Source organism: Cyanidioschyzon merolae, chromosome 4 (assembly GCF_000091205.1).
Source record: "Cyanidioschyzon merolae strain 10D DNA, chromosome 4, complete genome".
Taxonomy (NCBI): Eukaryota; Rhodophyta; class Bangiophyceae; order Cyanidiales; family Cyanidiaceae; genus Cyanidioschyzon; species Cyanidioschyzon merolae.
The window spans coordinates 27422-54187 of NC_010130.1; the positions used below are offsets into that span (position 1 = coordinate 27422).

The following is a 26766-nucleotide window of genomic DNA, read 5'->3' on the forward strand; positions in this document are numbered from 1 at the left end:
GTGTCGCAACGCAGGAGCCAGTTGCACACGAGTCCCGTGAGTCGAATGCACTGTCCTGGTTTCATGGAGACTGGCATGAGCCCCGCATCCACAGCCGTACATAAGCGATCCACGCGGACATATTTTACGACGGAAATATGTTATTTTTGAAACGTTCGATGACAGAACATCATTCTGGTTCAAGAATAAGCTAGGGGAATCGTTCGCAATGTGTACATACCGCGCTCCAGGCTTGCTGTATTCCTGAACCGCACCATACCAGTGCTCGCGCTCTTGGCATGTGATTTTTTCATCCCAAGTCTGTAGCATTCCAGCATCATGTCAACACTTAGGTCTTAACGAGTTCCTCAAACGGTCGCTGGACACGAATCCATTGGACGCTCTGGAAGCTCAAGATATTTGCAAATGCTGATTGCGAATTCCTATGTTCGGTGGACATAGCGCTTCCGCAAACGATTGCTTGGTTTGGACGCACCGTGGCAAACCGCTTACCAGCGCCTGCCTGGTTATCTGATGTAAAGTCCGCTTCCCGTACACAATCGAGTGCCTCTATCTCGGTTTCATTCTCTTCTTCACAACCTGTTTTGCGGCACATTCGTGCTTCGCTTCGTTACTTGTCGTTCTGAGTTCATCCATGGAAATCGTACAGAATCGATTCCCGCACTCGCCGTTCGCTCTCGACAAAGAAGCAGGAGTCAAGCTGGTGCGTGCCAAGGTATGTCCAGTGCCATAGATGACCACTGAACGACGCGACTTTTCGGTCATTTCGATTGTAGCCTATGAGAACGTTGGTGAACGCACGTTCTCCTGCCTTCGCAAAACCGAAAAGGTTGGCGTCCTCGGGCGTGATGAAAAAGAACTCCTCCGGAAATCATTGCGATGGTTCATATGGATTGTAACATACTCCCTGGAACGCAATATCCCCTTTCATTCGTCCTCATTTTCACGCGCGGGAGAGTTGAAACTACTACACACTCATCGTACGCGTCTTGAAGCACTCGACATTGATCAGAACACAGTTTTTGTTTGTGAGATCGGCTTGAGGCCTTTCGGCACCTGCGCTGCCCATGTGCCGGTCAACAACGTATTACCATACTCTTGGAGGCGTATGTGCAAGTCGCTGATCCTACGATCAGGCCGTGTTTTATCTTCTGTGCGGGAGATTTTTCTGCGTTGCCTCACGAAGGATCGATCAAAAACTCGCAAAGGTCACTGAAGCGTTGACCGGGTGGTTTTCGCGGCTCCTACGAGCAGTTGCTTGACGAGGCGCGTCATGACAAGGGAAACTAGCCGAGCTTTCCGCGTGTGAGAAGCTACGCACTGCGGAACGAAGCCACAGATCTTACTGTGTCGAACATTCTCCCGGTTCGTACGTTGAAATCAGAAGGCCTTTGAAACTGTGCTTGACAATGGTTTTTTCATCGGACCTCCTCGACCTGGTTCCGAAAAGTTCGTTCCCTTGTTTCTCCTGTGGTTTCCTTGCCTTCTAGTTCACCAAGCGCGGTGGTATACATGTGGTTGCAATGTTCCGTAACCGTTCGTACTTTTTACAGGGAACAAGTACTGGGTTCGTGGTAGCACTGAAGCTTGCCTATTCTGCCCACGTATATATGTTGTGTCCCTCGAGGATCTTTTCGTCAGCTTCGGCACGATTGCCGCTCCCAATCGCGGAGGAGCACAAGTGCAATACCGCAGTTCCGGGCTGGCAGACGTAAACTACGACATGTCGAAGAACGGCGTCTAGGATACGAACGAACCTTCCATAGGTCCATGACCGTAGAGTTGGCGTTCGGCATCAGAGAAGACGCCATCGACTGGATTCAACGAGGAGATATGTGCCGGCACCAAGAGCAGTGCAACGCGAAGCGCAGCAGTGTGCTCCACGACTTCTGTTGCATGATGATAAGCGACGTTGTCATCGACCAGAACAGAGGAATGTGAGATGGAGAATCTCCAACGTGCTTCACTAAAAATATGCGATATTGGATGACCCTGTACGAATGGACATTTCGAGGCGACCACAGCACTGCATCGTCGCAGAGTCTGACGTTCACTTCAGGCTCACCTGTCCCCTATTTGCGAACAGCGGTTTGCCGCTCTTCGGGTACCCATATATTACAGATGTGCCAATTGCTCCTGAATGAAGTCTCACTGGGTGATAGGACCACCCGTCTTTTCTACGATAAGCGTTCGCGTTTTGGTTCGAACTTCATTGTGTATTGCCCAATGCAAGACGATCTCCGACACCTGCGCACTTTTTGCGTAGTCCAGTGATGTCTCTTCATCACTGTTCGTATTAACAGCATGGAAGCATCGCGTCTGGACATTCCTTTGATATTTTTCAATGACCATTCCGACTGAAGTGGATTGACGGGGTCATCGCGCAGATAGACGATGATAAGCGCTGTTCTGGGTACACGACGAGCGCCACTTGGACTAGGTGAAGCGTGGTTCACCCACCTGCTGACCACAGAATAACTGAGTTGTTGTGAGATGCAGATCCTGCATCGCAACCCAGCACAAGGTGCCGATGTCTTACCGCGGGCATTCACCAACCCACAGGATACATGCCTTTTATTGAATACCTGAGAAAAATCAACCGAAACGAAAAGCGCGTGCTGGTACAGATGGCCCAGAATTCACTGCTCTTCATATTACACGGTCACTAGAATGCGACCAGGTTGCACGTACCACAGAAAATGCAGCAACGTACGCTGCCAGAATTCACTGCTCTTCATATTACACGGTCACTAGAATGCGACCAGGTTGCACGTACCACAGAAAATGCAGCAACGTATGCTGCCTCGGATACGCGTAAACGGCAGCAGCTCGACGACAAAGCGAGAGCTCCGTACGCAGTAGGCACGCTGTTTCAGTTGACTCGGAAAGCAGCGCAGAGCGAGCCAGCGAAACCAGAGACGTTAACGCGACTCTCTGGGGATTTTGCGAGCGCGTACATGCCTGCAGGAGAGGCGGTTTCCACTCTGGAACGCGCCGTTCCGGAGCAGCCCGACAGCGCACTGGACGTCGTCCAGTGCAGTGGCAGTGCGAGCGCTTCATCAGCGCACCACCTACCAGTGCTTCTCTCGAATGCTCAACAGGTACTCGATGCGCTGCGTTGGCGATCCCGGTGAACCCGCCGCATTCCCGTTCTTCTCCGACCAGGACAAACAACGCTCACCCGCATCGAGAGAAGACTTGGGTGATGCCGTCGCAGCTGCAGCTGCCGTCGCCACCATCTCCCACAGACGCACCGCACCGCTCTCGTCCGCAGTCACCAGTACCATTCGATTCGACAGGGACGCAAGCCGAACGCAGGTGAGCCCATCGTGATGGATGGTCTGCCGAACCGCAGGCTCGATCTCCGGTACTACGAGTCCACGTCGCGTCTTCCGCGGCGACGGCAGTGCATTCAAGTCTAGTTCCCAAATGCACAGACGCGCATCTTGTCCGACGGTGGCCAAGCGATAAAACGCAGCAGGTGCAGCATCTTCCGATGACCATCCCTGTCCAGACAAGGAACTGGAAGCGTAACCGTCCAATTCGAGTTCCAAAGCGGGTAACCAGCACACTGAGGTTACAAAGCTGGAATGACCTCGACCACGCACCAGGCATCGCATCTCTTCGCAGGGTGATCGCGGCGCTCGCCATATGGTGAACGTATCGTCCTCACCGCCCGCAGCGATGAACTGACCGTCGGGTGACCAGGCCATACAGAGAAAGGCCCCGTAGTGGGATCGAGCTTGCGCGATCCAGGTCGCGCTCGGGAGATTCGCTGACGTTTCGGCGAGCACCGGCCAATCTAACGACGGCAGCGCGAGCACGTGCAACATGCCGTCTCGACTGGTACAGGCCAGCAGATTCTCGTGTACAGAGATACTCGTGATACCAGCATGGGATGGAATCTGGGCAAGCAACGAGGTATGATACTTGTCGGGCCCAAGACCTTGTGGTAGCGAATGAACGAGGATGCTTCCATTGCCGCGCGCTGTTATGAGCCGATCGCGGCTGCTGGTCACCGCTAGCGCCATGACCATGACCTGCTTTGTTTGCTCTGCAACTGATGCTAGGGAGCTCGGCAATGCGATACAGTCGTAGCCTCCATCCAGCGTCCGTAGCGGATCGCGATGTACTAAAACCTCACCGTTTGCAAAGCCAATGATCGCCAGAACGGTGTCCTCTGCGGCAGACAAACTAAGCGTATGGCAAGTCGGCAGCACACGGAAGCGGAACTTTTGGAGCACCCGCCCACTCGTATCGCCCTGAATGATGAAGACCTGATCACGAAAGTTGAGCAGCAGCAGTGGCACGAGATCGCCTGGTAGTCGCTTGTCGACAGCGGCGCAGTCTCCGGTGCTCGGTAAGCTTGATGTACGTCCACCAGCGCTAGTGGTTACCGTCCTGCGATCAGGACAGATATCCGCTCGCACCTCGCAAGCTTCACTCGGTGCGGCCGCATAGGCGTCGCCACCCTCTGAGAGCGCAGGACTGGATGGATGTGTTTGCGCCTTGTCGCGGCTGGTACCGGTCCAGCGATTCAGCCAGCTCATCATCGAGCGACTCGGCACTGCGTTTGGTGCGGCGAGGTGCTCGAGCTGCCCCGCTCGCATATCCGCCGTCTCGCAGGATACACGCTCTAGATCCAAGGTCATGAGCTCAGGTGCGATGAGCGATCGCGATTGCGCTTTGCCCTCCGTGGAAGCCTCGGGTGCCGTGGCGTCACCTATGCGGGCGAGAGGGCCATTTCCCGCAGAGCTGCCACCATCGGATAGCCGCACCGAGGACGCGCGTCGACGGCTGAAGAGGCCTCGACGCTCGCGCCCGTTGCCCCCTACTGCCGACGGCGGTGGCGTCAGCGAACGGAGAGCGTCGGCAGACGTCGCGGCAACCTGCGATGCGACCGTTGCGCGACGTCCATTCACGTCACTCCCGCTGCCTGCGAGTGCAGTCGACGCCAGCAACTCACTGTCTGCGGAGAATGTTCGGCGGTACGCAGCCATGACTGAGGCGTTCTCGACGTAAGCATTCATCAGCATCATGCTCAGAATCGCATGCGGAATCAAAATCATAGAGACCTGGGTACCACGAGCGCCCCAGCCATAATTGACGCGCCGGCTTATGACCGAGCTGCCGATGCTGAGAAATCCGCCCAAGGGCGAAGTACTTTGCAGCTCGCCGGCAGCGGCAGGCGACGAACCAGTGCTCCCGCCTCCCACCAGCTGTGTCGACTGCGGACTCGATGCCGCTGCCGAGTTCTGCGACTGATGACCGCCCAAACCCATGATGCTCGCGCCGCTCGCAGCAAACGAGGTCAGTCGGCTCAGCATGCTTCTGGTTTCTGAGCCGGCGCTGCCCGCCGCACTGCCTGCGCTCGCCGTTCGCTTCCCGTTCACAACGACGGGTGCACGCTCTGCAGTCAAGTCCGCCCTCTCCCGTGGCTCAGTGGCATAGAGACGCTCACCATACCACTCGGTCCGCAGCTCAAACGCCTCAAGTCCGGGCACATGGATGCTTTTGCGTAGCACCTTCCGAGGGCTTGTCAGAGCAGCGGCGGGAGATCCCGGGTAGTACTCAGAAAGCCCCGAAACGCTTGGCACTGAGGATGCGTTCTCCTGAACGTCAGGACTTGCACTACCCTCCAGTTTCTTCCCCGCGTTCATCGTAGCACTGGTGCGTTTCGGAGGTGCAGACCTCGTGTCGTCGGGCACACTCGTAAAACTGGACTCCCGTGAGTCGGCCGGGACACTAGACCTCGCACGGACCGGGCGCGACCCAGTACCGGGACGCCAACTACTCAGGCAGCTGTTCAGACCTTGGCCTGTTGTCGTTGACGATCCAGGTGGCGAACCTTGGTGTGCAGCACCGGCAGCAGCACCAACGGGCACTTCTCGTACCGTCGAACGTGAACTTGCTGCTGCAGTGCGGTGCGCATTTGCGCCCCCCGGAGCGCGAACGGGATGCGTGCGTGACGCAATGCACGCATCGTTCGCCGGCGCACGCATGACGCGATGCGTGCACTCCTTTGCAGTCGGCGATGATGATGATAACAACGATGATGATGATAACAATGACGATAACAACGATGATGATGATAACAATGACGATAACGATGATGATGATAACAATGACGATAACGATGGTGATGATAACGATGGTGATGATAACGATGATGATGATAACGATGGTGATGATAACGATGGTGATGGTAACGATGATGCTACAAGGACATCCATCGATCACGAGGCACGCCATACAGCAGCAATGCTGTAAATACTGGAGTGCGCCGGGCGCTCCGTACCGCACAAGTGTATGGGCCGGCTGTCGAGGCTTGTTGTGAGCGATCAAAGACACAGTTCATGTCAGTGGTGTTTGTACGAGTCGGTGATGTAGGCGTTCTCGGGAGCGTTGACGGGAGGCCTGTTACATTGTCGGAGGTGGGTATTGAAGAGTGTTTTCGGAGCGGACGTGCGGGTCATGGAACTTGACGGGTTTTTGGAATGCTTGACGAATATTTCTGATCACTGATGGCAAGTGCGGAGTCGCCGGGGAACCCGATCATTGCATGCGTTTTGTCCGGATAAGGCGTACCCGGCAGGACGCAGGGTGCCTTGATGTGACTCGTGTGCGTTGTTAGGGAGGGCGTTTCGTCGATGGACAGCGACTACAGCAGCGGTGCAGCCCGTGTTGCGCTAGGCGTCGACGTGAGGCTCAGTAGCCGGAAAATGATCGCTGGATCAAGAGTCGATACTCAGCGAAACGGTCGGTCTGGAGCTAGCGGATCTTTTTGGGGTATCCAGAGCGATTCAGTGGTCTTTTGCATTGATTGCCGATTACCATCTGCTATCCTGGGGATTCTGGGTAAGTTCAACGGGCGTGCATCGACAATACAGTCCTGGAGTGTGCTTCGGGTGTCGCTGCGCGCCGCTGCCTGCGATGCACGTGTCGCTGCGACGCAAGACAGCGAACACGAGCACTCGGAAGCGCGACGTCAACAGGCATCGAAGCGAGCACCTCGTTGCAGTCATAGAGCCATGAGTTGCGACCATGCTGGTGCAGATGCAGCGTACAAAAAAAGGCACCAGGTCAGCTTCATTGACTTGGCAGAAGCGCATGAGCAAGCGAGCCCGCACCAATGCCCATGCCCGAATGCGCTCTCGCTATACTCGGGTTCGGTGGACATGGAATGCGGCATCGCTTGCGCTGTTCCTGCCTTTTGATTTCTTTGAAACGCTCGTCGATGTGCAGCATCGGTATCCAAGGTGTGGCAATAAGAGCTTACGTATTTATAGATATTGCTTGAGGCTCCGGTTCCTGTTTTCGGAATCGATGGTACGAATCTTCGCAGCTAGACTAGGCTACTTCCCCAGAATCTATGTATTTGGCGACGCTGTCGAACAAGTGTTCCTAAAATGGCCGAAATCTGCATCCTGTTCATCATTAAAATCTCCCATTCCTCTCATATGCACACGTGTAGCACCCTCAAATGATGCCGTCTTCAAGAAGTATATCCGAAATCTTCATCCAATTCATCATGAAAAGCTTTCGCGCTTCTCGTTTCTTTACGAGTATCATCCCCAAATCATGCATTTTTCAAGTTTCCGATCTTTTTCCGGTCCGAGGAAGCTCATATGCTCAACGATTGAATGCAGCTGGATTCATGAGGAAACATATTCGACGGCTCCCGCTGACCACTTTAGGCGTTCATGGAGGAAACCTAGCAATCGCTTCCAATGGACACTAGGTCGACGTTGTGCATGAAGGCGACGTAGACGGACCAGCATGTATAGACTCATTTGCTCGCCTGGATTTTTCTTGCAGAACTTGTTTCATCATGGACAAAATCTCGTTCCGCACATCCTCTTCCGGATCGAACAGCATGGGCTCGCGCACGCACCAGACAGAGTACCCGCCGAGGGTATCGCGCGGAAGAAGCCCCTGATCGTCAGGACCGGCAGCGGGTGCGAAAACCGAAGAGGTCGGCATCGAACGTAGCCTCTTATACCCGTCCAGGGCATGTCAAGAGAAATGAAGCAAGCGTCCGCGCGCCATAGCGCGGCGCTTGGAGAATCATGCCTCTTGGACATGCGGGCTTTCCTGATCACAATCAAGCATCACTGCTGCGAAAGGCGCAGCGCGGCGGTGCACAAAGGGCATGGAAACGGAAAGCAGGACATAGATCGCAGCTTTCGACTGTCGATGAAATTCGGTGATAACTGCTGGATACTACTTCTTCGGGACTTGAACGGAACCATCGGCATCCTCCAACTGTTAAGAACAGAGCTCTATGGAAAGAAGAACCCGTCGTATTTACACCTGGAGATAAAAGAGAGGAGAGCGCCTGCCGAGACTGGTGTTAGTGACTCTCTGGGAAGCATCGCGAGCTCTCGTGCGAACGCGCTAATGCGCTGCATCGACCTGCTCCATCAGATGCCGACATACGTGTAGCACAAACACCACGCAGCTCAGTACCAGCACGACATACCCAAAGCTCGGTACGTACCTTCACCTGTTGGTGCTCAATGCAGCTCGAGTCGTCGCCAACGCCTTCCGAATACGCCTTGTGCCAAGGCAGATGCACCTGCCTCCACCAGCAGCTCCGGAAACGATGCGGCGCGCGCTGATCGCCGTGCGTGTGTGCGTGCGAGCATGCGAGCGTGCGTGCGTGATTGCATGCGTGCACGGCGGTAATCGCGCCTCCGTGAACCAGCCACAGCGTCGGATTCGATCGCCGCGCGGCTGCATTCACGGAAATCGCCTGATCAACAGCATTGTTCTGCGCTGGGCGTGCTACCCGATCGGTGCGACGGTGAATACGCTGGTGCTCCAGTCGCTCGCTTTCGTTTCACTCGTAACCAATCAGTATCCATGCCAAGTGACGGATTTTGTTTCGTCAGTACTTGGTCGGGCGTGCATGCTGTGCGGACGCCGCAGCGACCGGTGTGCGGGTCCGTCGGACACGCGATACCACGTCACCGACTCTGGAGACGACGTGCAGGCGTACTTGGCACGCAAGCGAGTACAGTGCGCTCAGAGGGCACAGTCTCCGTGACAGCACCGCGTCGTCAGCAGGGTCTCATTCAGCACAAACGAGAAGCCTTCTGGTTCTATCGTTTTCTCTCCCTCGTCTATGATACGGTCGTGAATCCCTTTCACTGGACGACTGAGATGCGCGACGCATCCCTGCGTCAAGCAGGTTTGGAAGAGGGGCGCGGGCGTCCTGACTTTAAAGTGCTTGATGTTGGTGGAGGAACAGGTTTCTGTACGGAGGGTATCGTGCAGTACGTTTCGCCGAGTCAAGTAACGCTGCTGGACCAGTCGCCACACCAGATGCAAGTTGCAAAGCGCAAGCCGAGTCTCCAGGGCGTAACGTTCGTCCAGGGCGACGCTGAAGCACTCGCTTTCCCAACTGACTCGTTTGACCGCGTCGTCTCGGCGGGCTCGATCGAGTATTGGCCAGAGCCGCAGCGCGGCATCGCTGAAGCGTACCGCGTGCTAAAACCTGGCGGCTTGGCGACGATCATTGGGCCGGTACGCGCAACCAACCCAGTTAGTCGCTTTTTTTGTGACTTGTGGATGCTTTTCCCCATGGAAGAGGAGTATCGTGTATGGTTCACTCGTGCCGGCTTTACCGATCTCAAGGTTTCCTACATAGGCCCGCCAGCATACAAAGGTATTCGGCAGCATGGGTTGATCATGGGGCTAACCATCACTGGTCGCAAACCAGCGCCAGGGGAGGCGAAAATCCAGCTGGGTCCCATGCGGGAGCGGTTGGATCAGTCGAAACCGATGTCACTGGGAGAGCGCTTGATATTCTTGGCGCGATGGATCCTTGGATGTATCGCTGGATTTTACTACTTTGTGCTTCCATTTGCGATCATGTTGTATGCCGCCATCTTCATTCGAGACTCAAAACGCGCCAACAAGGAAGCTGCTTAGGACGCTGGCCGTGCAACGACACGATGCCTCTGGCCCTGGTTGCGCCGTCTGCGCCATGTGCATGATCCGGTTGGTGTGTGTGACGGACGCGATGCGGTTGCATCAGCACAGGGCGGATGTGATTCACGCGGCACCGTACGCATGGTCAATCCTCGGTGCTGCGCTTGCGCGTGGCCGGCTCAGCGTTGGAACTTTCTACACGGCCGCGACGGGTACGAAATGCTCGCAGTGCATAATTTGAGCGACGAGTGAGTCTTGCGGTGCAGCTCACGAAGCTTCTGTGAATGGTATGCGACCCAGAAAACAGCGCCAGCGACCATGGCCTGCCTCTTGGCCAGGCGCACATACGCGATTTGCTTTGCTGCAGACGCGCTCGTCGAAGAACTCGCGAATTGACTGACGATGGGCATCGCGTATAGTCGTACGCGCTTGTATTTTTGACTTTGAGACGACAAGCGAATCGTACCCCGAGTCCGGGGCGCACTGGATACGCACCATACCTGCCGCTGCTTCCGATGACATTGACGGCTGCGGTCGGCGAACTTAACCTGAGTTCTCGGAGCGCGCCACCAGCCAATAGGTCCCCTGATTTTCGTGGTGTAAACGCACCGTTGACCATATTGCAATACTAAGATGTGTTTGATTGACCGAACAACTGCGGAGAGCGTGCGCAGCATTGGCCTCAGACAGCGGATTGATCGCAGGAAACCCATCTGCAGCCTCTGCGGAAATCCGAGTCGTTCGAGACACCCCAAACAACGGTAACGATAACGTATTCAGGACAAGGAAACGACGGTTGGTATGTTCGACGATGACGCTAGTGAAATTTACGACTCTGTCTTTACGAGCACGCGCTCGAAACTAGTGCGTCTTGCGCTTCAGCGGTGAGCGCTCGGAGACGGATCCCGCGAGCCGCCGTTGTGCCCAGCGTCCGCTCACTGTGCCAACTGGTTACGCAAATCTTCGAGCGCGTCCCGCAGCTCTCCCATATGCTGTTGCTGCTCCTCGATCCGCTGTAACAAGTAGTCCAGGTAACGCACAACTGGCTCTCCAGATGCGGGCGGATTCCAGGACTCCAGCGGCTTCCTTCTGCCGTCTGTTGCTGGTGCACGTCCTCCGACACCATTTTTCGTCGGTGTCACCACTTCGTAGCGCCCCGCTGCGTGAAACTGGGCGTCGAAGTGAGGCTTGCAGAACAATGTCCCACTGATCTGGGCATAAGTGCCGAGCGCGAGCTTCTTGTTGCAGGTGTGACAACGGAAACAGTTCGCGTGGTAAATACGACCATCTGTAGCTATCCTCTCAGCAGCGTAGACGGTCTTGTTACAAAGACAACAAACTTCGGACGAACCTCCGTAGATCATGGCGCTCGTCATAGCGGGAGTCGGTGAAGCGTTCAGGTTGAAGACAGCGGGGATTTCAAATTGAAGGAGAAAGGCCAAACGGCTAGCAACATCGCGAACATCGATCACGAAAATGGACACGTGTCCGCGCGCATTGCACAGGATGCGCGTGATGTTTTTTCATGGACAAAACGATTCCATAGGCCAGCGTTCTCCGATGATGCGCATTTTTCTTTTCTTACTTTTTTTGTGTATTTTTTTTCAGTGTGCGATGAGATATCCATCAAACCCCTACACTCAAGTTACATTACCCAGACTTTTTCTCGGATATTCTGGTCGTTTCATACGTCCTATCGTGTGTGCTTAGAGCCTGCAGTTCCGTATTCGCCTTTGCACCTTAACCGCTGGAGCTGATAGTTCATAGAGCTAGAACGGCTTTTCTATACCACAGAGGGCGTCGGCTCGAGGCGTGCTTCACCCGACGTAGAATCGGGTCTCGTCGTCAGTTTGTGCTCGGACAGTCTGCAGGCGCAAACTTGCCTTCGCTGCACGACACGCTGGAGAAACTTCGCTGTTAGAATGAATCCTGGGAGCCGCCTCTCTCCTTCGTGATCATGCATGGAATGCGTTGTTGTCGGTTGGCAATGCGGGTTTGTGCTTGACGCTCACCACAGTGGATAGGCGCAGAAAGCGCACTGGGCCCGTGTGCGTATCCGATTCGCTGGACCTTTTGCATAGAAGGTAGCATGCGCGTGATGGGCGCTCCCTCGACTGCCGCCACCGTCGTCGCGTGTGCGATCTGGAATCAGCGCTGTGGACTGGCGCTCTAGGGTCGATGCAGTATGTCTGCCTGCTTGCCTGGCTGCCTGCCTGTTGAAGCACGGGTACGCATGCGATAACGCTGCCACTAGGGCCGTGATACTCGTGCTCGTGCACAGCCTGTCTTTTTTTGCTATTCTTATGTACTGGAGTAGCGCCGAGGAGAACGCTTCGTGCCGCCGATCTCGGTGACAAGGTGCACTATAGGTGCTCGCGTGAAGCTGGGCAGGTTCGCGCACCGCAGCGGCGCCTCGCAGCAGGCACGAATAGAGACGATCACCAGCAGCTGATGACGTGATGGAACTCGAGTGCGTATGAGTTCCTTCGGCTGTCTTCGATAGGTTTTGCCGTCATCGGCAGCTATGTGGTCCGCGATGAAAGCAACTGTGCCGAGGAGTGCTGAGAACCCTGCGAGCGACAAAGCGCCCGCCAGCTCTTCACAAGCGGCGAACGAGCGGTCGAGCGAGCACGCCACAGACGAGGTTAGCTGGGTACGACGCCGCCAAGCCGACGTGGTCGAGGACGTTATGTACCGCGAGCGTATGACGCTTCGCGTGTGCGCGTTGGGTTTTGGTGCGTTCAGTAGAGTTCGTGGCGCACTGGTGATCCGCGATTGCCAGTATCAGAATAGACTGATAATTGGAACTTGTCAATCCGTTCCAGCCGCTTGATGTTTTATCGGAAATAGTTTACATGGACGGAACCGAGACTCGAAGCACAGCGATCGCGATAAGCGCCGAACGGTTCATTCATGTACACGGGATACTTTGTCGTTAGTCGGAATGGCTTGGTTGACACGTTGCCACCGGAGTAGTTTAGATCATCAGAACCAGATGATTCGGAACGCGCCCAAACAAAACTTCACAAAAGACCAATAATATCCCTCGTATTTGTAGGCACGAGACTCCGCTGTCTTCCGTTGCTTACCCGTAGCATCTACACATCACGCATTCTTCAAGTTCTTGATCTTTCTATTTCAAGCCAACTCGTGAATGCAGTGACTCGCGCCGTTTTGGTGGACAAGGCATCAAACTCGACGTCGTCCATTGGTGAATGCTTCACGAGCTCATCCCGACTGTTCACTGGACTAATATCGTCAAGTAAGTGATTGAGTTTGAAAGACCAATCCTCCTTTCGTTGTGGCTATCGACGAAGCTGCATTCCACAGTAGCATGATCCATCGCCCGCAATATGCTACCAGGGGTTCCCGTCTCTTCTGCTCCGAAAGAAAACGGTCTTGGTTTTGGACTTTAGTCACCGCAGCGATCGCTTCTAGTCGAGCACTGGCTATCGTTGTGCGCGAAGGCAGCGTGGACGGATCACGATTCCTGGCCATGATCTCCAGCCTGGATATTCCTTCTGGTACGTGTTTCATCATGAACAACATCGCGTTCCATGAACCCGCTGTCGGATGGATCAGCATAAGCTTTCACGCGCTGCAGACAGCGTTCTTGACGAGCGGATCGCACAGAATAAAAAGTCCATGATTATGGGGTACGGCACCGAGCGCTGATACGAGCGAGTGCATCTAGCGAAGCGTTCTGTACACAACAGGGGCGTGTTCCGAGCGTTGGTGCAAACGTTCACGTGCCACTGGACCGAAATCGGACCGCAAGGTGTTGTCGCCAGATGGGAACACATGGCTCGAGTCGAGTGTCACCGCTGCGACCGGCGCGCCAGTGCTGGGCGCAAACGCGAAGCTGAGGAAGGCAAGCCACTCGTAGACCGCAACCACTGCACGGGCAGGAGAGGCGTCGAGCGCAGCAGCCGGTGGCTGTGAAATCGGGACTTCATGTTGCCGTCAATGTCCTTTGACCTCTGACAAAGGAGCTGGAAAGGCAAGCGAGATCCGCGTATTTAAAGCCGGATACAAGCAAGAGAAGAAAGCCTACAACGCCTAGTGTTGATGTAAATATGGGAAGAACCCAAAAATTTAGCGTTCACACCCCTCTTGAGTAAGTGGACTTGTCCCTTTTTCTTCTGACACCGGTGCCATGTCCCCGAATCGATGCATCGAAAAGGATGCGCTCGGGTGCGAAAACGCTGCCCGGTACCCGATTTGAAGCCTTTTCCTGGACATCATATCGGTATCCTCGGTGACTTGGAATGATGGAACAAAATAATCGTTTCCGGTGATTTTATATACGGCGCTTCAGCATAGTCCGTGGAAATGTCGCTCGACGTTAGGCGACTGTATGCTGCGGAAGCATGCAACATTCCCGAATGATGCGCTTTGCATTGCAGACTTGATGTAAAACGCTTTGTCTCTGCGCACATTGTTACTGATGGATTCACGTGAGAGGACGCCCCTCATGCTCGAGTTCCTCGCCATCGGACGCTCGACCCGCTTTTTCGTACACCATATGGGGCATGAGGCTCTGGTCCAAACCCGATATCTCTTCCGCTATCAGCATGAACCCGGGATCTTGAAGCGCATATGTTGTCCTGAATATGTATTGAAGGGATCCGTGCACCGTTGATTCCTGCACTCGTTGGGCGCTCTCTTCGAAGGCACAGCCGTGCCGCCTTTTGCGTACGACAGCGTCACGGGACGTCACCGACCGATGAGACTTTTCGGTGACGTTTTTATCCAGCTGAGCGAACAAATCATGGAATGCGCACTTGTCGCCTTCGTAGAACGGTAATTGTTGGCGAACCCAGTGCACCCTAATTTTTCCTATGGAGACGTTGGGACACATACAGTCCGCCTGAATAAAGCGTACAAGGCATGGCCCTGTTCCCGGTACGATGCTCAGAGCGAGTCAAGATCAGACATCAAGCCGCCATTCCGCTTGTCGGTATGCGACCCGTTGTCCATTGTGCCCGAATCCCAACGACTCCAGTCCATGGGAAACTTATCCCGTATTGTTTCTCCTGGCTTGCGCATTGCTCGTGTTGTTGCACGCAGCATTCGGTCGATGCATTCCAAAACAATGTAGACAGCTACCAACCCTGCGTCTGGAACGACTACGAACGGTCCAGGGACATGCTGCGCCAAGGCCCGCGAAATCAGACGAGCCTTTATTGTGTTGGATGCAATGCAACGCTCCAGGATGCCCTGCATCTCACTGTTTGGTAGCTTCTCCCCGTCACGATGCTGATGTAGCCAGGCATGGAAAACGGCTGCTCGCTGGTATTGCCGCGCTCACAGGTTCTCGTTGCTCTCTCTTTGCGTCACGTTTTGGGTGCATCTGCTTCCGGTTTGCACGTTGGTTTTTCTCCTTCCCATATGCTCGGTGTGGGGGCATAGATGTAATCACTGTACTCTACAACCGTTTTCATTCTCTGGTAGCAGTCGGACAGAGAGGACCACGGCATAAAAAACTATCTTTTCTGTGTACATACGTATCTGCTGGCTCTTAGGTGCCTTTTCATCGTCATCTGCATAGCGACCGTACCCGCAAACCGAAGCAACGCTTCCGTTCAGCGTATGCGGAGGCTGAGAACCACGTGCTTACAGGAGCACTTGCGATACCTGCTCATGCAACATCTATGAGATGGGACTCTCCGGAAACGGCAAAGCCGTTGCTCGTTATACCTCACGAGGCAAACAAGAGACCTCGCCCCGGGAGGTACGCTCTTGGTGCACGAGCGATACCCTGAGAGCAAAGCGCGTTGCTCCTGGTTGTGCCTGTGCTGGATGCGCGCTCACCCAGCTGCAGCTAGGCACGTCTCCCGTTGACCTTTATCACTGTATCTCGTGTATCCGGTGCCTACCTCAAAGTCTTCCAAACTATTCAGGCAACTTCATTCCTGAAAGGCTATCTACCTACCAGTATGTCTACGTTTGCGCGAACATCACGTGCGCTGCTCGCTATCGCTCATCGATATCCGACGTCTTCCCGTTCCACACGTACCTAGAGACGATTCATGGAAGCAGCAGTGGACTGGTATGACTTTTGGAACTATTATTACTTGGGCAAATACCAGGCTGCCAATGACGTGTGCACGACCCTACTAGAACCGAACCAGTGGCCTCGGTCGGTTCTCCTGGCAGTGATCCGTTTACGACTTGCGTTGCGCGACCTGGAAGGGATTCGCGCTCTCCGGAACCTAGTGAACGACACGTGGACCTCCTCGGTTATCCACGAGCTCATCGAGACACTCCAAAAAAACGTGCCTCCCATAGACGACGGGGAACGCTTGCGTTCGGTCGTGTTCGGAGACGGGTCAGCGCTCGACGCGGTCGATGAAGCGGGACGGCTGCTAGCAGCGCTGGCGCTCCAACGAGCAGGCCTGTACCTGGACGCTCTCGAGACGCTGCCACTGTCTCGTTGCGAAAACGATGCGGAATCAAGAGCGTGTCGTATCTGTTTATGGTTGCACCTCAACCGGCTGGACCGGGCACAGCTCGAGCAACAGGCGCTTGAGCACTGGTTCGAGCGACAGCTCGCCGACGGCGATCAGCGTGCCGTCGGAACACTGGTACAGCTGAGCAGGGCAACGCTTGCGGTAGCTAGCAACGACGCTGAAGACGTCGCAATCGAAGCTGCGTTGCGTTCGTGCAGGGATCTCGCAGAGCGCTACGGGCCCTCGACGAAGCTACTGAACCTCACCTACTTGTGCCTGGTACGTCTGGGTCGTACCGAGGCATCCGAGAGCACACTGCAGCAGGCGATGAACCTGGATGCACAAGACCCGGATACCATGGCGAATACTGCTGCCAGTGCCGCGAAGACATCGATGATGATGATGGCGTTTCCGGAAGCCGCAACAGCGACCCAGCGCCCTATCGAATATCTGCGCAAGTATGCCCCGTGGCATCCGTGGATTCGTGCTCAGGATGACTTTGAACGCAAGCTCCGGGGCTTGGCAACCTGAGCATCCACTTTGCACGATTTCTTTGTGAGTGTTTGTGTGTTTAGCGGTGAGACGCAAGCCTCACGCCCGCGATGGTGGACCCCGTCGCGCCGCTCGCTTCTGGGTACGGTATCGCTCCACGATGGTCGACAAGTGCGGTGTGGGTAGCGCGGCATTTCTTGTTCGCTCTCGCTCCCTCAAGACTCGTTGAAACGCTTGCCAGAACGCCACTATCTCATCGAAAGTGGGTCGTTGCTGTCGTCGCTGACGGAAACAGCCATCTAGAAGCGATTTCAGGCCTTCGTCGGTGTCCGGTGGCGCTCTGAGACGTTCACCGCGCTGCGCTACTCGATAAATGACCTGAATGGGGTGTTCATCGGACCAGGGCTTGTCACTGGTGATCAGCTCCCACACAATAACGCCGTAGGACCAGACGTCGCTCTTCTCATCGACGGTTTCTTGACGCATGACCTCGGGCGCCATCCACTCGGGCGTACCCGCAGCACCCGTTGCCAACATGGTGTGCACACGAGAGCGGCTCAGACCAAAGTCGGTGACAATGGGCGTGCCTGTTTCGGCGTCGATGAGCACATTCGGGGACTTGAGGTCCCGATGGATCACCGGTGGCTGCTGCGCATGCAAGTACTGAACGCCTTGGGCGATCCCGAGAGCCAGTTGGGCAATTTCGGCGAGGCTGAAGGCAGGGCCGTCCGCAGCGGCCTTGCGCGCATGAATGAGACGATAGAGTGAGCCGCCGCTCACAAAACCCAGCACAATGCAGAGATGCGGTGACTTGGTTACCGCACCGATAAAAGGCACGATGTTCGGATGTTTCAATCGGCTGAGGAGAACCATCTCTTTCTGGAAATCCTCCACGGTTTCCAGACTGTAACCGTCGTCGTCGCGGGTCAGTTGTTTGACGGCGACGATGACACCGCGCCATTCGGCCATGAACACTTCACCAAAGGCACCGGCTCCGAGTTTGCTTCCAAAGCGAAGCTCTTCGTACGGAATATCCCATTTTTCACGCCATTCTCGGTCAAAAAGCAGTGGGGCATTCCCGTAATATTCCATCTCCGAGGCAGTAGATCCGTCGATGGGCCCGTCTTCCGCCTGTTGCTGCTGTTGTTGTTGTTGCTGCTGAGACGCTTCGCCAGCGGCGTTCAAGTCGCGCGTTCGAGCCGCCTGTAATGCTCGCTGTGCCTCTGTGTGCAGGTCGCGATCCGGCCTGGTCGATTTGTCTGCGAGCCATCCAGAAGACAGCGCGGATGCGGCATCAGCAGGGCCCTGCATGGTGCGTCGCTCCTCGAGGGCGCGTCCTCGAGCATCCGATGCCAACGCTGACTGCTGCTGCTGCCACATCTGCTGAGCGAGCGCACTCCTGCTCTGCTGCTGACGCAGGTGATCCACGCGTTCAAGACGACGATGAATTTGGGCGAGTTCTCCGATCGAACGCGTCAGCGCCTCGTGGTTGCTCTCGCGGCAGTCCAGAATGCTGCTTTTCGGGATGCAGTGAACGAGGGCCGGCAGGTCTGTACTCCGCCAGTAGATCATAAAGACGGTTTCAGGTCCACGCTCTAGCGCTCGGCACAGGGCCAAGGAGAACAGCGTCGCACATTGAGGTGAACGAAAGAAACCGTCGGAAACCAGAGCGACAAACCTCTTCGAATGCAGCATCGAACTGTACCATTCATCCATAAAGAAAGCGGAGCGAATATCGGCCTCTTGGTCGGGAGAAACCGGCCCGTCAGCTCGACCTTGCTCCGATTGTTGCGCGTAATGCGAATGTTCTGCTGCTCCGAGCGCAACCGTTGTGCCTTCCACGAATCCAATTCGCTCAGCGCTAGCGACGGGTTCGCTTCTGTCGCTGGACGACCTGTGCTGACCCTGGCCAGGATTTGATGCTGTCCAGTGTGTCGTGGGTGCAGCTCCACGATGATCATTCCGTGCCGCCGCCGCCGCCGCCAAAGACGCACCAGTCAGATCCGCAGTGGCGGGCGCTTGTTCCGCACCATCCATCGCTGGCGTTTCAGCGCTGACGCCAGGTTCGTCGTCGGCGACACTATGTTCAGGCCCGCTTTCCAAGGGCTCAGTGACCGCGTCGGCTGCATGACGCTGGAGCGCACGCTCCCTGAGGCTCCCTCTTGTGACGCCCTGTGCGTCTCCTTTGGACGTCAATGTCGTCGTATCGACGGTCTGTGGCTCAGCAGTTGCAGGCGTCGCAGATGCACCCGAAAGATTCGGGAAACCCCAGTGCGCAGTGCGCAATCCCCCGTCGTTCGACGGGGCCGCAATGTCCCACTCTTGGCGTTCGACCAGTTCTGTCGCAGCAACGTCCAGTGCACGACTGTGCACATCAAACACCTTAAAGCCAAAACGCACGCGCAGTACGTGAATAATTTCCCATGCAACTTTGGTATCGTCCCGGTGGTACAATACGAAAAAATCCCGTTCTAGGCGACGCTTCGACGATGCCATCGCTTGCGAGGTAGCAATGGTGTCCGCGACCGGAGATACCAACTCGGGTGCGAGTTCGCTGCGCGTCTCGCCAGGAGCGCCCGAAAGCGGAGGTGCATCTCCGACGCCATCTCCGGTCTGCACCGAAGCGACATGCTCGGACTTGGAACGCTTCGGGTCATAGCGCCCCTCTTCATCCATGCACTCACGGAACGACGAGAGCAGCCGCTGAACGCTCGGCGTGCAGAAGCCTCGCGGCACCAAGATGCGAATGAGGGGCAAGCTCAACCCGGCGCTACACCATCGCAGGGCCGCATCCAGCAGGTATGTCAAGACGTCGACTGCATCGGCCGCATACTCGAGACACAGCGGAAACATGACACTGCGGATACCCGTTCTGCCAGAGCAGAGCAGTGTTAAAAATCCAAAAGCATGTTGGATGACTCGCTTGTACGATTGGGCCCGGTCGCCGTCGATCACCAGAATTCGGCGGAATTCGATGCCTCGCGGACGCGGGCGATGCAAAACGTTCGTCAACCAGGCAGCGTAGTGTCGTCGATAGGCGCGCTGCGGTTTTGCCTCGGCAGCTAGATCTGAGAGTTCGAGGCCGACTGAGCGCAGCTCGTCGAGCACGCTAGGGAGCTCGCACGGTCTTTCGGACGCGAAGTTGCCGGCGTCGGGGTTTCGTGCGCTTTCTAGACGCTCCGCTGTCTGGGCGGAGCGGGCGCCCTCGGATGCCGCCTCAAGCAATGTTGAGTTCTGGGACGCATCCGCGTGATTCCCGTTTCGCTCATCACTCAACGCGTCGTTGGTGCTCGAAAGCACCCCGTGTCGGGCGTAAATCGAAGACGGGCGCGCAGCGGCTCTGGCTTCTGCGGGCGCCTGTGTCCTGGATTTCGCACAGATGGCGAGCAGGTCGACGGCGTCACCAGGTTGCATGGACACCGGCGATCCCTCGCTTATTTCTACAATGGATCGGCCAGAACCTCGAAGGATCGTGAAATATTGAACGCAGTTGAACGACTGCCGAGGCAGCGGCACGGGCGGCAACGATACCTGCGCACGCGCCTCCTCCTGGAGAGTCTGGGGGCGCGCCCCATCGCTATCGCCGGTGTTGTCCGCGGGAACGCTGTCGCCATTGCTATCAGCGGCAGCATCGGGGTAGGGCGTTGCCACTCGTGCGTTGGTATCCACAGCACTACCGTGGTCCCCTGAGGACACGGATAGAGAGCCCTGTTCTTGCACCTGGTCATGTGCTGACCACTGAGTGTCGTCAGTCGCAACGTTATCCTCGCTTGTCGACCGTACAACATCGGCAACACCACGCTGAGTTGACGACTCTGGAGCCGTCTCTGCCCCATTCTGGATTTGCATAGTAGATGCAGTTGCGCCTGTGGGTGCTGCATCAGGAGCCTCAGGCTGCGCGCTGACCCCTGAACCTGTCGATCGGTCGGATCCGCTCGCAGTGGGCAACCGACTCGATACATTCCTGGATTCCGCCAAGATCGGGCTTTCTGCCAACGACCCGCAAGTTCCATCCGTAGATTGGAACTCCTTCGCGCGCACCTGCTGAGCAGCACTCGCCGAGTTTTGCGCACGAATCGAGCCTGATGTCGAAGGTGCCCCTTTGCGATGCCGTGGTCGTGCAGCTTTACCAGTTTTTGATGCACTTGCACTCTGGGGCCGGTCACGCGCTGCGATGCTCGTAGCGGATGCCGAAGTTTTGATGCGCTCGGGCGTCGTACTTCCCTGGGCCCAGAGAGCCGTACTGGCGCCGAGCTCTGACGGCCCCAGTGTCGCGCCCATATTTCCCAGACCACTCAGATAGGATTTTGCGAGCCACGTCAATATTCGGATGGGGAATGGACGCTTATCTGTTGGATTTGGCGTACGAAGCAGGCGCTTTCGTTGTTGGACGCCTCTGTCGTCGAGAGGCGTCGTAGTATGTCCCGAAGAGGGCGCCATTCCAGTTCTGGTTACTGTTGCGTCCCGAGCATACAGCTGCGGTAGGCCTTGGTCTTATCACAGAATAATGGCAGCGGTTCGCTTGAGCAAGGCCCACCGTTTCCCGCTCCGTAAACAACGCGCCGGTAAACACTCAGGTATATAAACTGACGCAAGATGCGGCTTCCGCAACCCGAACTGGAAGCGCAGCACCTGCCCCAGCACTTTCTGCCCTTAAAAAGGTTTGCGTGGCCGTCTGGTGCGCTGCTGGGCAACCGCCAGTCCAAGGTAAGGGACAGTACAACAAAAACTCGCCCTTTGGACGACTCCACGAAGGTTCCCTGTACCTCCGTGTACTTGTGAATAACGTTCACTTCGAGCTGCAGCGCGAGCAACAGCTGCACCAGACCCCGCTATACCTTCAGCTGCCACTCTCAACAAAGAACACTCTCCCCAAAGCGTGTAGAAGCAAGCGAGCCTCAGCCTCTAACCCCAGAGAAGTAGTCAGCGCACTTGCAAACGTCGCCAGCACCACCACAGTAACTTTCAGAGCTTAACGACCAGCTTAGCGCGCGTACAAGTCTCTGTAGTCTCTGAAAGCACGGGCACCTGAAAGACCCTCGACAACCTCAAGGTATGCAGCTGGAATCGACGTGCTCCGGCCGCCGTTGCGACGCGCGCGCAGAACATGGACACGGATGCGCCATGTGCACGCATGTGCGCATTCCGGGACACGTCACCAGGCGCTCCGCTGCGTGCAGCACCTCAGCGGCATCGCTCAGGCGCACTGCATCGATGCGTGGATCCGAAGGCGCGTACACCGCGCACCGCCCGATGTTTTTTCCATTTGTGTATATATATTGACCGTCTCGAAAGCAGGGAGGACACATTCCACTTTTAGTCCCTCTACTCGTTTGTTTTCCACCTCAATCATGTGGTATCGAATGCTGTTTTGTAGTGTATAGAAGGCGATCGACAACACGATGCAATGTAGTGTATAGATCGAAGATGAATAACCTGTTGGATATGTATTCTTAACTGAAGAATGCAAGGAGCACTGCATTCCTCTTTTAGGTCAGTCATATCAAAGTACTCAGATGGTTGAGGTACACTGAGAGAAACAATCGTAGGCGCGACGCACCAGTAACCGATATTCTCGAAGACTGCTTGCGATGCATGGCAGAAAACGAACCGTGGATCACCTAGCGCAAAGCAAACGTTACGATAGTAGCAACTAGGTGTGTCTCTTTTTTCCAATAGCTAGTTCACTTGGTCCTGAGGACACTGGGATACAGTCGCAAAAAAATATTCTAGTTCACGCACAGCCATCTTCCACTGTAATCGAAATCCCCACAGCTTTCCGGGAACGTCGAGATCGATATGAAGCACAGGAGCGTCGACTTGTTTTCTATGCCGATGGGCCCTTTTTCCGGAAGAAACCGTCGGAGCGTATATGGGTATGCGCATAGAAGACGTCCGTGGTGTGTATGATCGAACTCAAAGAGAACGAGGATATCAACACCAGTTCTAGCTGCATTGGAGTCATTCTGCGGCCTCAGTTTCGCTCGCAGAGAAGGATCATACGAAAGCAACCACTTTGCCGAATCATTGAAGACTTTTTTTCAAGACGTCTGGTGACTTTCTTCTTTTACGCAACGTGGTATTCCACCATTCTTCTCGCGTTCCTGCTTTTGAAGATTCTATCAGGATAGAGATGCTTTTCATTCCAGCGTTCTCTTCGTGGTCCAACATCATTGAAGGAGCATTTTCTATCCTGAGAAGTAATGATCGCTTCTCTAGGCGAGTCGCTGAATCTTTAAGCCCATTCGTATACCGGGACACGTTTGGTCTTTCTTGCGCAAGCACTTCTCCATCTGGGAAGCGCCTCACCTAAGGCCATAAAAAAGTGCGTTCATTTGCAGATATAAAAAATTTAAGCAATGAGCTGGGGTCTACACTTCAGAGCGTCAAGATGGAGAGAAGGCAGCGGATCATTGCGGCAACAGAAAAGCTCAGAGAGCTGACAGAGCCGGATTTGGCAATGAGGGCACGCATCCTAGCAGTCCCCACTATGCTGCGTTCAACCAGAGGCGATAAACGCATGAAATTCGTGAACCGAGACGTTAACGCCGCCATCAATTTCAGGAGATCTGCAGTGCTGAAGACGAGACCTGCGGAAATTACGTGAATCAACTTTTTGGGACACCCTCTCAGATCCGAGGTGTGCAGGGAGAAACTGAAACCGATAGCAGGGGGCCTGTCGAAACAGACGGGGAGGCATCTGTGATTGCATACTCATTTACCGTCCATAGATGTGAACCGTTGTTCGCTTCACTGGAACATAGTCCAGAACGCGGGCGAACACGTGAAAGTGCGCTGCCTCATCTAGTTGTCATGAACATGAGCGTCTGTGAGATTTCTCTGGACTGCTTCCTTCCCAGCTGGGTCATTTCCGGGACTGGATACGCTGGTGCTTCGTGTCCCGCCAGCTACGATGTCAGCGCTAGCGTGACGATTACGCAGTTCCCCGCAATTGCAGACGCATTTCGTTACCAGGCAGAGGTTGTGATCTATGCTTCGCTTCTCACTTTCGTCTACTTTGTAAAAAGCCTCAATGCGCCTTTCGCAACGATGCCACCTGACTCAGGTCGATTGTTCCCAAACGTTCACGCCAACTCCACTGCCAGGCGGTGCACTGTGGCGAGTGACGGCTTGCTTCAGGACCCAGAACATCTCAGAGGCGGATACAAAAGGCTTCTCTCGATAGTCTCCCCGGCTCCGGGTCCAATGCCTTACTCCATGATCACGGACGTGTTCTGTGTGATACCCTCGGCGAGTATTCTTCCCGTTGCATACGCATATACACGCTCTTTCTTTCAATAGAGGCGTTTCGGAACTCGGTATTATTCATGATAATACAAGTACCGGAAAGAGAATACAGGCTCGAGATCTTGTCCAAAAGATGCGCTCCATCTACGCGCACTCGGTGCAAAACGCTGCCACATGCTGCAATGGGAGTGGTCAATGCGATGACTGGAGTCCGAATCGGAGAACCTTTCCCATGCAAGCAGCAGAGACGGATGCTTCTGACAGCATATCCGGCGAATGGTCTCATGCTGCTAGTGAATCCCGTATCATCGATAGACAAAAGAGAAGAGAATTCGTTTTTCGACCGGAATCGAGTAGTAGTCGTGGACGTGAAAAGTTCAGTGAACCTACCGCATGAGCTTGTGAGCAAGTCGACTAGGGACCATGTCGAGTTTTTTCACCTCATGAATGCAGCGGCGCGTGATGCTGTCCCCGCGACTTGCATTGTAACAAAAAGACGAGATACTTGAAACATGCGTGATGGATACATTCTATACATCAGGATCGAAGAAGTCTGGCGTCCTCTGCGCATGCTCTGGGCGATGATACAGGTTTTACCACAGAGTTCAGTTCGACGGTGTCGCAAATTATCTCGATTCCGGTGACGGAACAAATTCGAGCGGCAACGCGTCGGAGTTGCTTCTCCGAAACGACACCCTAGATTCCCGAACCTATATATGCGTCCGTGAACCCTTATTGATGCAATTGGAATGTCAAAGCTTTAAATCTAAAACGAGAGTTTGCAAAAAATCGAAACGCAGGAACAGACTGAGCATCTCCGTATCTGCTTTTCCTCTGACACGGGTTTAGATCGCCGCTGCGTACATCGTTTCCCAGAAGAAATTTCGCATGATATAGTTCCTGCCCTAGACGCTGAAGACGCTTGCCGACTCTGTGATACCTGATCGCGTCTTCAACCCTAAGCCAAAGAAAAACCGTGTCCTGACCTCGTGAGCGACACGTCCACAGACAGGTTTCCTGCGGCTTGTAGTCGCTAGCGCGCGTGCTTACCGGAGGTCAAACGCATAGGTGCCAGTTATGGAGCCGGAGCAACCTGAAGCAGTGCTGTCTGGCGAAGAGCAAAAAGCATCAGGTGATTGTGATCAGATCCGCCTGTACATGTACGACTTTGGCCAGTGCGATGTCCACCGCTGTACCGGACGAAAACTGCTTCGTTGCGGTCTCCTGCGCACACAGCGGCTGAATGTTCCGTGTCATGGTGTCTTGCTCTCACCGGACGCAACCAGAGTGCTTTCGGCGGCCGATCTTCCACTAGTCGCCAAAGGTGGACTCGCTGTCATCGACTGCTCTTGGAACCAGGTTGAAGCACCGTTGTTGCGCCGCGTGCGTTGCCGAGGTCCCGGTCAAAGGAGGCTCCTTCCGTCGTTACAGGCTACGAACCCAGTCAACTACGGGCGTGGTGCGCGCCTGACCTGTGCTGAGGCACTTGCAGCAGCGCTTTACATCCTCGGACAGAAGACAGCAGCAATTAGGGTCCTAGCTCCGTTTCGCTGGGGTGATGCGTTCTGGTCGGTGAACCAGACCGCCCTCGACATGTACGCCTCGTGTGCAGATGCGGAGTCCCTGGTGGCTGCGGAAGCTTCATGGCTTGCGCAGCTCGCTCAGGAGCATGAGCAGAACAAGACCCAATGGGATCCGTTTGCCGGTCTGGACTCGAGTGACTCGGACGAAGCGGAAGCATGCTGATTCTGCGGTGTTCGATTCGCCCCGCTGCCTGCAATGGTGTGAATACGTGAGATAATGAGGCTGTGTGCACGCCTTGCTGAAAAATTGTGGATGCTTGGATAAGCATGCATACGAGACGTGCATTTGGTACACATGCCCCGGTCACTCAGCGCCACGTTCACAGTCGACTGGCTGGTAGATGACGAAGCTGCACAGACAGCGAAGCGTGTTCCTGCACGAAAAGCACGTCGAGACGATTTCACAATGGACCCGTCTTTGTGCTCGAGTCGCTGATCCACAAAGCAATGCAGAAAGGCAGTTTATTTCGGTAGGAATCTCGTTGAGATCGCGACAGTGCGAACCGCCAAGAACGGCGTCACGGTACATACCAAACTCGAGGTCAGTTGCAAGTCGTACCTGAGATCGTGGTAAGAATTCAGAATTTTAGATACATGAAGATGTGCTGTCTTGAAAGACAAGCGCACACGGCCCAGCACACGAGCACGTCGAATGCTTGAACACTGCATTCGCGCGGATTCTAGGTCTGAAATCCCTATAAGCAATTGGCCTGAACAGAGTCGCTCGTGGAGCGCTCTCCATTACGCGGGCATTGTCCAGCACGCAGATGCGGACACAGCGTCCAGGCACCGTGCACAGTACCCCCAATACCGGATGGGGCTTATTTACAGATGAAAAGTTCGGTGCAACGTCGAGTCATGGAGCAGAGTATCATCTGTGCCAGACGGCGCTTATGAAACGAGTGAAAAAATTCGATACGGACGTTTGTGGAGCCATGGATTGTATCTGCCTTCTGTTCTGCGTTGGACGTCACGATCCACCAGCTCCCGGCTCGTGAAGGTGTCCGCTTGCGATGCATAGTATGCAACTGCAAGCTGGTGTCCCATCATGTGAG

At 55.1% G+C, this 26766-nt stretch overlaps 6 protein-coding genes and 2 non-coding genes across 8 annotated transcripts; 5 read left to right on the forward strand and 3 right to left on the reverse strand.

Moving 5' to 3' along the window:
• Positions 1–1139: 1139 nt before the first annotated feature.
• CYME_CMD009T lies at positions 1140–3488 on the forward strand. Its single transcript, XR_002461223.1, has one exon. It is a non-coding gene; the product is annotated as a hypothetical transcript (transcript).
• CYME_CMD010C (hypothetical protein, conserved) lies at positions 3072–6233 on the reverse strand (the record flags this gene model as incomplete). Its single annotated transcript, XM_005535335.1, has 1 exon — positions 3072–6233. The coding sequence occupies one exon, from the start codon at positions 6231–6233 to the stop codon at positions 3072–3074; it is 3162 nt and encodes a 1053-aa protein (XP_005535392.1).
• Positions 6234–8865: 2632 nt separating this feature from the next.
• Positions 8866–9936, forward strand: CYME_CMD011C (probable MPBQ/MSBQ methyltransferase; the record flags this gene model as incomplete). Its single annotated transcript, XM_005535336.1, has 1 exon — positions 8866–9936. The coding sequence occupies one exon, from the start codon at positions 8866–8868 to the stop codon at positions 9934–9936; it is 1071 nt and encodes a 356-aa protein (XP_005535393.1).
• A 935-nt stretch (positions 9937–10871) lies between these two features.
• Positions 10872–11312, reverse strand: CYME_CMD012C (hypothetical protein, conserved; the record flags this gene model as incomplete). Its single annotated transcript, XM_005535337.1, has 1 exon — positions 10872–11312. The coding sequence occupies one exon, from the start codon at positions 11310–11312 to the stop codon at positions 10872–10874; it is 441 nt and encodes a 146-aa protein (XP_005535394.1).
• A 795-nt stretch (positions 11313–12107) lies between these two features.
• On the forward strand, positions 12108–14036 carry CYME_CMD013T. Its single transcript, XR_002461224.1, has one exon. It is a non-coding gene; the product is annotated as a hypothetical transcript (transcript).
• A 1932-nt stretch (positions 14037–15968) lies between these two features.
• On the forward strand, positions 15969–16919 carry CYME_CMD014C (coatomer protein complex, subunit epsilon; the record flags this gene model as incomplete). The annotated part of the gene is made up of 1 exon (XM_005535338.1): positions 15969–16919. The coding sequence occupies one exon, from the start codon at positions 15969–15971 to the stop codon at positions 16917–16919; it is 951 nt and encodes a 316-aa protein (XP_005535395.1).
• Positions 16920–16979: 60 nt separating this feature from the next.
• On the reverse strand, positions 16980–21320 carry CYME_CMD015C (Raf-related MAP kinase kinase kinase, theta-type; the record flags this gene model as incomplete). The annotated part of the gene is made up of 1 exon (XM_005535339.1): positions 16980–21320. One exon carries the CDS (start codon positions 21318–21320, stop codon positions 16980–16982), a length of 4341 nt encoding a protein of 1446 aa, XP_005535396.1.
• Positions 21321–25205: 3885 nt separating this feature from the next.
• CYME_CMD016C (hypothetical protein, conserved) lies at positions 25206–25874 on the forward strand (the record flags this gene model as incomplete). Its single annotated transcript, XM_005535340.1, has 1 exon — positions 25206–25874. The coding sequence occupies one exon, from the start codon at positions 25206–25208 to the stop codon at positions 25872–25874; it is 669 nt and encodes a 222-aa protein (XP_005535397.1).
• Positions 25875–26766: the final 892 nt, after the last annotated feature.